Source organism: Sinocyclocheilus grahami, unplaced genomic scaffold, assembly GCF_001515645.1.
Source record: "Sinocyclocheilus grahami isolate Dianchi unplaced genomic scaffold, SAMN03320097.WGS_v1.1 scaffold1597.1, whole genome shotgun sequence".
Lineage (NCBI taxonomy): Eukaryota > Metazoa > Chordata > Actinopteri > Cypriniformes > Cyprinidae > Sinocyclocheilus > Sinocyclocheilus grahami.
Window position 1 is genome coordinate 95488 of NW_015506776.1, and position 12638 is coordinate 108125.

Sequence of the window (12638 nt, forward strand, 5' to 3'; positions counted from 1 at the left end):
TGTTTTTCCAGAGCACCTGGAACCAGCAGCATCAGGTGGATTAGGCCCTTCTTTTGCCTCCCTGATGCACTGAGTCTTTGGCTAGATTGCAGTATGCTTACCCTTCTGATTTTAAAATCATGCTGCAGGTCGAGCCCCCTCTCGGGAGAGCTGGGTTTGTTGACCCCTCTAAGAATGTTTGTTTAATTAGAATAACTAGATGATGGATGAGCTACAAACAAGGAAAACGTTTTGCAGTTACCTTGGCAAAAGCATCTCTTCCATAGCTAGCTTCCTGCTCATTGTGTCCCTTTTCAATGACCTCACCACCTCCAGTAGCCACAGTACGGTACAGCAGTGTTTTCCTGGCATTCTCAGGCTCTGTGGACGTCAGCTCAGATATGTGCTTCACTGTATCTTCTCCGACAAGTATGACATGTTCACCATCACTTGTAAACTGAAGGTTACCCTGAAACAATGACAAGGCAAGGCATTTAAACCAGTGGTTCTCAACTAGGGGAACGTTCAGTTATTGGATTTTTTAAAAATTATTTATTATTTTATTTTATTATTTTACTATATTGGGCCTTCATATATTGCGTTGGACAATCTTGAAAAAATAGAACCAGTGCTTTAAACATCAATTTCAGTGTAACACTGCACTGACCACAAACAGACAGAAAAACAGAAGAAAATAATCTTCCAGAGCACTCAGTGTGGGACTGACCAGGTGTAGGATGGTACTGAGGATCTTGTAGATGGAGATGATCTCTTCAGCAGTGAAGCTGATCACTTTTAGTGCTGCCATCACAGCTTTGTGGCATAAGGAGTCATTATTGGACGCCTGTGAAGATGATTTGTAATGACAGAGAGACATAAAAACATTGTATGGTACATTTCGTATAGTGATATTAGTCATGGGTATACAGAAGCTCTATAGGAGAGCAGATTGCAATTCATTCAGTCTCGAATGCTTAGTCTGTGCAAAGCTGTGTGTTCATAAACTGTGATATACTCATAGGATAAGTACGTACAAGTGTGACGGAGGCTCCTTGACTGGTGTAGGCATATTGTGCAGGATCTCTCTGCAGATACAAAGACTTCAGCAATTCATCAGATCCTCCCCGTAAAACCTGCACAAACAGAACATACTGATCTATGTGTTTTGTTTGTTAAAATCTGAATAACAATTCTTGCAGCATTTGGTACTCCTGAAGTAATGTTGTAATCTCATTCACCATAACCTGTTCGGAAGATCTCACCTGATAAAATGAGTGGAAATTTCTTTCTCCCTCCTGCTGCTGGACAACTCTTGACTGTAAGTAAGTAAGCAAAGTATCTGTGTTAATTGTCTTTTCGGTATTATACAGTTGGCCTATTGATATGACTCTCAATCCACCCTTATAATCTCAAAAAATACAATTGAAAGCCAGCCAGAAGTAAAGGCAGCATGGTATTTGTGTTACACTTAAATGGGTCATATGATGTTGCTAAAAAGAACATTATTTTGTGTATTTGGTGTAATGAAATGTGTTTATGTGGTTTAAGGATAAAAAACACATTATTTTCCACATACTGTACATTATTGTTTCTCCTCTATGCCCCGCCTTTCTGAAACGCATCGATTTTTACAAAGCTCATCGGTCTGAAAAGCGAGGTGTGCTCTGATTGGCCAGCTATCCAGTGCGTTGTGATTGGCCGAATACCTCAAGCGTGTGAAGGAAATGTTAAGCCCCTTACCATATTGTGATGCCCTGTCCGGCCGGAGCGACGAGACAAAAACATTAAAACCCATTATAAACGAGGCATTTGTTGCATCCAGTGGGGACATAATTACGGATTATAATGACTTATACTGTCTTTTTACGTGTTGCATTGCATCGCGCCGTGTAAACATAAAAACATATCTGCATTTGTGATCGGAGAAATGACAAACTACAAGCACTACTCTACACTGCTCAAAACTCGCGATTAGATCATCAGTGGTAAATTCTTTAAATATAAAAAACGTACTTACAGTCTTTGAGTCAGAACAGCTGGCATTGTAGTCTACTCTACCAGGATCAGGAAACAGTCCTCCATAAAATGTGCTGCACACATCTGAATATTTGGGTTGAACTGTTCTGGAACAGTGTTGTAAATACAACTTAACCACTGATTTCTAGTCGTGTCCTCTTTTGGAAGACCAAACAAAGTAGTTTCGCTTTCACAACAAAACACAGCATCACACACGGTGGCCTAGAGTGAGCGGCGGCAGGCGAACTTGCGACAACCACATGTGACGACCCCGGGCTGGACTCCGCTTCGTCCATGGTGAAAGCCGATACGGCGATCCACAGCGTAAAGTTGATGTATTTCCTCAGCGACCAGCACGGATCAGCTCCAGGCATGACGATGCGGATATCGTTCTCTTTTGTAAGGTCAAACAAAGTAGTTTCACTTTCACAATGAAACACAGCGCCTTCACGACATGGCGGCGGCAACAACAATACTACAGTGAGGATAAAAGTTACGCCTTCTTTCTTTGCGTGAACATTTGGGCGGTGTTATGCAAATCTTCCCACATAGGGAGGTATATATGTGGGGGCGTGTTCGAACAAGCCGTTTTAGGGGGGTGTGGCTGACTCTTAACTTTTATAAAGAATGTCTCTTTGGATTTAAGACTTTAGTCTTAAACACTCCAAAGAGAAAGGAAAAATTGAAATCGCATCATATGACCCCTTTAACCCCTCAAAAGAGGCCAATTCACATAAACAGCACAAAACTAAGCAGTTTTATTTTTATAAATATTATTTTAGGAATGTTTCAACTGTTTCGACAGCTCTATGTCAGTATTTTAAGTCTTTTCACGTATTCTCAGAGTAGAAATTATACGTGTGACAAGGTAAGCACCTTCTCTTTTATTTTTTACTAATATTTATTCACATTTCTGCAGAGCACTGATGGGTTTTTATTGCCAATGTAATATAACAAAAATATAAATAAAGAACAAAAGCAGATTAACTCTGAGTGCTTTAGGTTGTTATATCTCAGCTTTCAAAAAAAATAAAAAATCCCCCGTATGTGCTGGGAACATTTTGCTAACGTTCGTTATGAACGTTATTTCTTTGTTACATTACTTAAAACGAACATTCCAACTAAAACGATTCAAAAGAAAAGCATTCTATGAATGATGTAAAAAATAATGTTTTAGTGCTAACGTTTTGAGAACATCATTAAAGGCCAGATAACGACTATTCCATTAACGTCACTGTTCTGAGAACGTTCCTTATTAGCTTGGGATCATATCAGATGGGAGAAAACATCTTAGAACGTTATTATTTAGCACTTATTACAGACTTATAAAAATAACAAGCATATCACAAAACTGTCCCCATTTAAAATAATAATAATAATTGTTTGGGTGCCATATGTGGATATAACGGTTTGAACAAACCAGACAAAGTGAAACAATAACTGACAACAAAGCCCTGCACATTCAGTAAAAACACTCTAATATTGATCTAGCTGAGACCTAGCTGAAAAATGGGCTGCTGTATCCTTTTTTAATGAAACTGTGATCACCACATTCAAATTTAACAATTATTATTTTACAAGGCAATGTCAAGTTTCATTCATATGTCATGTTTATGATGCGCTTTAATGTGTACTGATAAGATCCTGAAGGCCTCACCTTCTCCAGCAGGTAGTTGTTGATGTGTCCTCCCGTGGGGTCTCCGTTAAAGTTGAAGTTGATGTCCATGTATTTGCCGAAGCGGCTGGAGTTATCATTGCGGTTGGTCTTTGCATTTCCAAAGGCCTCTAACACACAGTTGGATTTCAGGAGCACGTTCTTCACACTGTGGTAGGATGCAAATACAGTAATAGTCAAAAAATAATGTATAAACAAACATGTGTGTTTCAGGGTACACATATATGGAACGCAATAAGAAAATCAACATCATAGTGCCATCTAACGATAGAAGATGTTCAGCCTTCATCCCCAAATAAACTTTACAAAATAGTCCATTAAACAAGAGCATTTGACATTTTCTTTTCAAACATTTCATTTTCATACAAATCTGTTTTTACTATACTATTGAGTTACAAAAGCAATAAAATGCTTTTATATAAATAAATAAATAAATAAATAAAAATTAGCCCTGAAAGTCCAGAGCTGTCAGTATCTCCAGGAAACTGACCTCTCGACCTCTGCCCTCTGGCCAGGGTTGGTGATCGCTGCAATGTACTGCATAATGTACTTGCTTGCCTCAGTCTTGCCTGCTCCACTCTCACCTGAAACACAAGGAAATTTGTGAAACGGTCTAATCCAGACTTTGTTTGTAAAGTCTTTGTTTATCCGTTTTTTTCTTCCCTAGTCAGAGGCACAGTGGACAAACGCTCTCGTACACGGTTCATCACAGAGTATAATGTCACCGTTGCTCCTAAGCGTTTTACAGATGCGCTAAAAGCAGCATGGAAGAAGTATGGAAGAAATGAAAGCAAAAATACGATTTTATATAGGCCCCGCTTTTGGCTTGATTATATAGGTTTTGGCTTGATTTTGATCGAAATGATGCTACACCTGTTTGTTCTTCGATTCTGCTTGAAGTATAACAGGGCATAATATTTCAAGATGAACACATACTGGAGTGAAGCAGCTTAGCTTTAGTTTATTACCTATACTTAGTTCTTAAAAAATCATGTTAAATCATGTATCAAATATGATCCATCAGGCATTTGAGGATCTCTCAGTCATCATTTTGTTTCACTGCATTATATGTTTTTGCCCTCCATAATAAGAACTACAGAGCTTTGATCATTTAAGTCTCATACAATATTGAGAGATATAGTGATGACTGATATTTTTATGATTTTATGTAAATAGTCTGCTATACTGTTATAAAGATATCATTGACTTACATTACAAGCTAATGTCACCGTTGCTCCTAACCGTTTTACAGATGCGCTAAAAGCAGCATGGAAGAAGTATGGAAGAAATGAAAGCAAAAATAAGATTTTATATAGGCCCCGCTTTTTATATATATAGGTCTTGGCTTGATTATATAGGTCTTGGCTTGATTTTGATCGAAATGATGCTACACCTGTTTGTTCTTCGATTCTGCTTGAAGTATAACAGGGCATAATATTTCAAGATGAACACATACTGGAGTGAAGCAGCTTAGCTTTAGTTTATTACCTATACTTAGTTCTTAAAAAATCATGTTAAATCATGTATCAAATATGATCCATCAGGCATTTGAGGATCTCTCAGTCATCATTTTGTTTCACTGCATTATATGTTTTTGCCCTCCATAATAAGAACTACAGAGCTTTGATCATTTAAGTCTCATACAATATTGAGAGATATAGTGATGACTGATATTTATATGATTTTATGTAAATAGTCTGCTATACTGTTATAAAGATATCATTGACTTACATTACAAGCTATCAGCATTTCATCTTAAATTTCGGCCATTTAAATATCAGCAACTGCACCAAAATGCCTTTTTCCCCCTCTTTGAATATAAGCTCCATATTCTCACTATATCACACTATATGAGCCATAAAAGCCTGATGTATAAAATATGATACTCAACAAAAACATTTTTTTAATATTTTGTCTAAAGGTTCAATAGACTATCATTTGATATGCCAGGCTTAAGTATTTTACTATTTTCATTGTGCATTTGTGCATTTTCTTTCTGGTTATCCAGTTTGATTATTGTGTTGTTGTTCATTGTGCAATTGCTGTTTTATTCAGCAGTGATTGTGTGTTTAGTAGCTGCTGTACCTGAAATGACGATGCATGTGTCTTTGGCTCGTCTCTTCATGGCTTTATAAGCAGCGTCTGCGACAGCATACAGGTGAGGTGGATTCTCATACAGTTCTCTTCCCCTGTAGTCCTCAATGACCTTCTTTCCATAGATATCCAACTGTCTGTACGGATTGACTGACACCACTACTTCTCCAATGAAAGTGTAGATACGGCCTTTCTCAAACCTGAAAACAGCAAACAATACTGTGAACGATGTCAAGTTCAACAGCAGAAACAACTTTAACAATTAACTCATTGTTTTCATCATAGTGCTGGTTTGGTTTAGTTCCTGATAAGTGAATAGACACAAAGAACAATTGATGGATGCATTGAGTATTACTGTAAGGTGTGGTGGGATTCAGTTAATCATAAATCATACTTAGAGGTTTAAGATGAAGTTACAGATAGGAGTACATCCTGAATTTGTGTCAACATTAATATAACAAAACACCACAAACAGCATCCTTTTTTACTCTATAAAATATCATAATACAGTTGGAGATGAATTTAAAGGGGTCATATGATGCGATTTCAATTTTTCCTTTCTCTTTGGAGTGTTAAAAGCTCTTGGTGTATAAAGAAGAACTGTAAAGTTGAAAAGACTAAAGTCTCAAATCCAAAGAGATATTCTTTATAAAAGTTAAGAATCAGCCACACCTTCCTAAAACGGCTCGTTCTAACATGCCCCCACATATCTACGTCACTATCTGGGAAGATTTGCATAACGCCGCCCAAATGTTCACGCAAAGAAAGAAGGCGTAACTTTTATTCTCGCTGTAGTATTGTTGCCGCCGCTGCTATGTCCCGAAGGCACTGTGTGCTTCGTTATGAAAGCGAAACTACTTTGTTTGGTCTTCCAAAAGAGGACGATATCTGCTTCGTCATGCCTGGAGCTGATCCGTGCTGGTTGCTGAGGAAATACAACAACTTTGCTCTGTGGATCGCTGGATCGGCTTTCACCGTGGATGAAGCGGAGTCCAGTCAGGAGTCGTCACATGTGGTTGCCGCAAGCCTCCTTCGTCGAATCCGCCGGCCGCGCCGTTCTCAAGCCCGCCGCCTCTGCTCACTCTAGCCCTCTGGCCGTTCCTCACTCTAGCCCCCGGCCTCTGCTCACTCTAGCACAGTATGGTAGGGGCGTAACATTTCTGTCTCACGCTTGAGGTATTCAGCCAATCACAACGCACTGGATTGTGCACAACGCACTTTTCAGACCGATGAGCTTTGTAAAAATCGATGCATTTCAGAAAGGCGGGGCATAGAGGAGAAACAATAATGTACAGTATGTGGAAATTTTTAGCAACATCATATGACCCCTTTAAATTTAAACAAGGGGAAACAAGTGTCATAACGACGTTCATTTAGGTATATGTGCCACAGTATGTTTCTCAATGTCACACGCTCGTATTCAGCAGGAAGTGATACGGGGCTGGGAAGTGAGAACAGGAAGTGCAGTGGGGCTCAAGATGACTCACTTTCTGAATTTCAATCAACATAAAATATAGTGTAATCTTGGTTAAACAAACATATCCACTAACACGCTATCTCTTCTTCCTGCTGTACAGCTAAAATACATAGACATCTGTCTGAAGTTAAAATTCATTAGTCAATATAGCCGATACATTCTTTATAGTCTTTCAAAACAAGCACATTCACATTAATGTCTACACATAATTCATAGTATTTAAGGATTGAATTTGTAGGATGCCTTCCCTCAGCATATTGTGAACTTAGTAGTGTTTTGATGTATGAATGTGCGGTACAGTCACATGAGGCCTGGTCATACCTCAGCTGACAAAATGCACAGAATGGACAAGAAATGAATACATTTTTTCATGAGGTTTCAGAGGCGTAAGAATCTGTGACAGACAAAACAAGTGTGCAGTGAACCTTCAAACACTTTTTAACATCACACTCATAAAGAGTCTTGCGAAAAGGTCATCTGATTCACCCCGGTTTAACCGATGACATCACAGATGAGGGACTCGGGTGCAAATGCTACCTGTTAAAGGAAAGGAGAACTAGAAACCTTTGATTTCATCATCAGAACTGCTAAGATTCGACTGGCTGGCTACGATCAGCTGTTGCAAGACATGATAAGATGTACATTTTTGTCTCTTAAGCAGTTGATGTCAGCCACTTAAATTGATATTTCAGCTATGAGCGGGAAAGTCAAAAGTGAAATGACACATGGTTTCCCCTCCACTTTTTTCAGAAAATGTGTCATTTTCTCGTCACTTCATTTGTCTACCGAGAAGGGAGTGGTCAAAATCAAAAAGGCACTAAAGACATAAAGCGAGACTTTAAATTCTCACTTTTGAAAGTGAAACAGATTTCACAAGCAAGTTCTACAGATAAAAATGATTTTATCAAAGCTCTCAAATTGAGTTTAAGCTCAACTCAACATCAATACCAAGTATCCTCTTTGAAGGCCATATTCACTGCTGTCTTGTCAGGTTATTTGTAATAGTACATCATGTCCATTGAATCTTTTTACACACCACCACTTGTTGAAAACTGTTCTCTCGCCGAGAAGGGAGTGGTCAAAATCAAAAAGGCACTAAAGACATAAAGCGAGACTTTCAATTCTCACTTTTGAAAGTGAAACAGATTTCACAAGCAAGTTCTACAGATAAAAATGATTTTATCAAAGCTCTCAAATTGAGTTTAAGCTCAACTCAACATCAATACCAAGTATCCTCTTTGAAGGCCATATTCACTGCTGTCTTGTCAGGTTATTTGTAATAGTACATCATGTCCATTGAATCTTTTTACACACCACCACTTGTTGAAAACTGTTCTCTCTTACCTTAACTTCAAGTTCTCCATAAACTGCTCCATGGTCACCTCGTCTAGAAGCACAAAGTCTGACTTTCCGTACTCCAGGCCCTCCAGCTCCGCCATCCCTGCAGGAGTCTATCTGACGGATGAATGGATGGAGAGAAAAGTGGAAGGTGATGAGAAAGACACAGAGACCCAGTACTGACTGCCGTCCTCTCGAAGCCGGTAGAGGAGACGAATGTGGAGTGGGTGTGGCCTACATCTCAGTCTTTGCATGATCCGAGGCTGTGCTGAGTGAAGTCAGTGATGACTGCGGTCTGCAGGCTCCAGCATGTCATCCTGTTCAAGAGAACCTCTGCATATAGATGTGCGTATTTTTGAACACATGTAGAAGGAACTATCTTTAAACAAGAGTATTTTGCATCTTGCTGAGCTACCACAGGCTCTGAAAGCAGAAACCTCAACTAACCCACTGTCCTGCTAACTAAACCTTTATTTATTTGATTTTTTTTGCTCAATCCTTCGTCATTCATAGCCTTCCCCATATTTGTAGAGTGCAAATGAACTATAAAGCCAAAACACAGTTTGGCTTTTTAAATGTACAATATTGTTTGGTCAAACTAAAATTGAGTATGTAATGAAATAAGCTACAAGTGATCATTATCTTATAAGAGGATGAATGGCATTTCCGAAAGCCCACCCTCTTCCTCTGGTCCTGCAGACATGGGGGAGTGCGGATCATAGACTCCTGTCAAGAACGAGATCTTTCACATAGTCTGCCCACATACACTAATCTAGGATCTGTTCCATTCTTGCAAAACCTACTCACAACCATAAACAACAGTACCAAACAAGATACAGACAGACAAGAAAGGACGCACAGCACACCATTTATGGAGAAATAAAAGGGGTGCCGGGAACAATTGTGATACCAATCAGCAGAGCTACTATCAGTTAAATACTATGGAACAATCCAAATGAACATGTTGTTTCTGGTCAATCACAGTATTGCAAATTGCATGCTATTAAATACATGTACAACTACAAATTCTATTCACTTAATGCGGTAGTTGATAATTGGCATCCAGAATATAAATGCATTTAAGTTTAAAGGTAAGACATTTGACGGATGAAAGTTCAGGTCCATGACAAAACTTAATTTACTGCTCTAAAGCCATAAGGTTATGTCATTATGTCTGCTGATTCAAGACTTTTCCACTTTTACACATTGAACGGGTATTGACAATAAAAAGAATGAATGGTTTAGGTAATGAGTAACGCCTTATTCAGTTTCTTGTAGAGAATGTTTGTGTGATTACAATATTTTGAAGAACATGGGAAATCAGAGAATGAGCTGATATGAGTCAGTAGTCACTCTACTTTTATAACTAATGTACAACTAATACAAACTTCACAGATAATTGAATACAGATTAACGTTCAATCCTTTTGATTACAATTACCACTTGTCCACATTACGGTAACGCCTCAAAATAATTCACATCCCTAAAAAGAATCATTCAAATAGCTAAAAATAATATTTTATTAACACAACCAATGAATCATAATGACCACTGTGGAAATTCCTAAATAGCAAACCACAGGTAAATAAAAAATAAATTAGGGGAATTTTAGTATGACAGAAATCTGTATCTGATAGAAATACTCAAATAGACATCATCAATTAATACAATGTTAAATCAAAAACGTTGTTTCATAAATCTACAGGAAAAACAAAAGCACTCATTAGTGTATTTCTCACATTCTATCATTTTTAACACAAAAGCCTGGGTTCTTGTTTCATTTTTTCTAACAGGGAGGGGCTCAGCCCCTAAATCAACCACAGGGCCTGCCTCACTTCCTGTAGAATGGAGAAAAAGACACTTCCTCATCGAGTCCCCATGGTAATGACCGAGAGTCTTGACAAATCAGCAGTGCAGGAAAAAACTGAACATCGAGTGGAGTGCAAATACTGAAAAATATATCAGAGAGGTGAACAACAGCTAAAATAAGTTATTTGGATATACTGATTTTCTTCGTCATATGAGACAAAAACTACAACGCATTCACAGTGATTGTTGCAAAGTGCTCAAGAGTGAGTACAAATAGATGTGTTTAGGCCAGGCCAGGGGTGTCCAAACCTGTTCCTGGAGGGCCAGAGTTTAGCTCCAACCCTAAACACCTGAACCAGCCCGGTTTACGCAAATAGCATTGTCAGCATAGAGTCTCGTCCCTTTCTTAAAGTAGAGGTAATAGCAAGGTCTCTGACCAATTTTATTTAAGTTCTGTGTTTTACAGTGGATGATAACTTGATGTGATCAGTCTGGGCTAATTATTGATGTACTGGATTCAGTCATTTTCTTAAGCGTGACTTTGTATTTTTAAAAAAATTATCTGAAAAAAGAGGAGGTATTATTTTAGGCAGTTTTTGTCTAGATGTCTGAACTTCTTTAGAGGGTGTCAAATCCTGCTGATCAGAACTTGATGCTTCTTGGATTGATCTGCTTTGACTTTTGTGTTGTAACCGAGAGGAGCTGTGTGCCCTGATACGTGGTGTAGAGGATTTAGTGGGCTTGCGACCTCTTTCCTTTTGTACTTCTTGCTGCAACTGAGACTCCGTTCGGGAATGTGAGGCAGAGGAGCTACTAACAGTAGTAGTGTCCACAGCATCAGGACTTTGCCCTAAGTCTGTGTTCTCCTCTCTGGCCCTTGTTTTTGGTCTTGGCAAGGACCTGCTGCGTCGCAGATTGCTCTTTGTAAAGTGTCCTGGCTGAGCATTATCAACCTCCCGTCCAAGAAGCTTTTCCTTCGCGTCATAACTGTCTTTAGAGGACCCCACCACTTTAATAATGTAATTTTCCTTCCTAATTAAAACACTGTAGATCCTTTGGAATGAGTAAGCGTTCTGGAAAATGTGTCTCTGCTGACTGGAGTCAAGTTTTTTCAGGTCTATTTCATGCGTACATAGAGATGAGCTCATCTCGTTCATGAATTTTGAAATTTTTTTAGCTGCTTCCTCACAGGCTCCTCCCAAGACTTTAACCTTTGTCTGGAAGTCCATTCACTTCAATAACCATTTCCTTCATGTCCATCTTAACACTAAAACAATAAATAGTGGGGAGGAGTTACAAATTATAAGTAATTACAACACAAAATTAATTAACATGGTTTTTTTTTCTAGTCTTCCTAGAGCCAGTATGTCTGTCAACCACTGCCATTATGCCTAAAGCTCACACAGATATCGCACAAGAAAAAAATATTTGGCTGAATGACACTCTGTCTACACCTAGAGGACTACTGAGAAATGTTGAAAAGGGGCTTAAATGCTATGCCTGAATGCGAAAGCCACACCTCCTCATCATCATATCGGGTGAAAGAACAAGGAAACAAAACAAAATGGAGATGAACAAGAATAGATGAAAACAGACAAAATACGAATACACAAATACATGTAAAAGAAAATAATAATTAATGCATTTGCACATACATAAAAAGTAAATAAATTAAAAATAAATTTATTACAAAAGGCCATTCGTTCATTTACTTATTTAATTTAATATATTCCAATTTTGGGTCTATATTCTTCTATAATGCATGCAAACAAGCCAGAACGAACAAAACTATAAATGCAAGGGCGAGACTGTAGACGGCGTAAGCGGTTAAGAATCGGTTTGGTTGTTGTGTAAATTGCAAAATACAGTTCTGATGACTAAAACAGACAGTTGCTGGACATCTTTGAAGGTTTCTCAGTGGAGCACCAAACACAGAAAACTTGCTTTACAACTGGCGTTCCACCATAACGCCAGGAACAGGAATGCAATGTAATTTAACGATAAATGTACAGCGATTGTTGAGAAATGTTACGCTTAGAAATGTATAAAAACGTACCTGTTGAGGATTATATAAATGCGTTCGCCAGGGTGAGATACTGCAGCAAACAGACGCGACAGTCCTTCGTTCTTAAGTGTAAGTGTAAGTGAAAGTGAAACTGCGCAGTGCTCCACGGAAACAAGGGGGCGTGTCGGCGTGCATTTGAGAACAATATTGAGTATCTCCCTTAAAGGGGTCATATGATGCGATTT

The 12638-nt window shown here is 38.6% G+C and overlaps 2 protein-coding genes across 2 annotated transcripts in view; both read right to left on the reverse strand.

The window, feature by feature from the left end:
- The window catches only part of LOC107571466 (unconventional myosin-Ig-like), a 37062-nt gene extending 28382 nt beyond the window's left edge, over window positions 1–8680 (reverse strand). The window contains exons 1-8 of the mRNA XM_016257791.1: window positions 8586–8680; window positions 5756–5964; window positions 4161–4254; window positions 3653–3818; window positions 1242–1295; window positions 1014–1112; window positions 707–823; window positions 242–448 (exon numbers count right to left, since the gene is read on the reverse strand). Of these exons, the coding sequence (XP_016113277.1) occupies window positions 242–448; window positions 707–823; window positions 1014–1112; window positions 1242–1295; window positions 3653–3818; window positions 4161–4254; window positions 5756–5964; window positions 8586–8680 (1041 nt within the window). The remainder of the gene's footprint in view (window positions 1–241; window positions 449–706; window positions 824–1013; window positions 1113–1241; window positions 1296–3652; window positions 3819–4160; window positions 4255–5755; window positions 5965–8585) is intronic.
- A 1588-nt stretch (window positions 8681–10268) lies between these two features.
- LOC107571450 (uncharacterized) overlaps window positions 10269–12638 on the reverse strand; it is a 3241-nt gene continuing 871 nt past the window's right edge. The window contains exon 3 of the mRNA XM_016257776.1: window positions 10269–11605. Within this exon, the coding sequence (XP_016113262.1) occupies window positions 10910–11605 (696 nt within the window). The 3' untranslated portion in view covers window positions 10269–10909. The remainder of the gene's footprint in view (window positions 11606–12638) is intronic.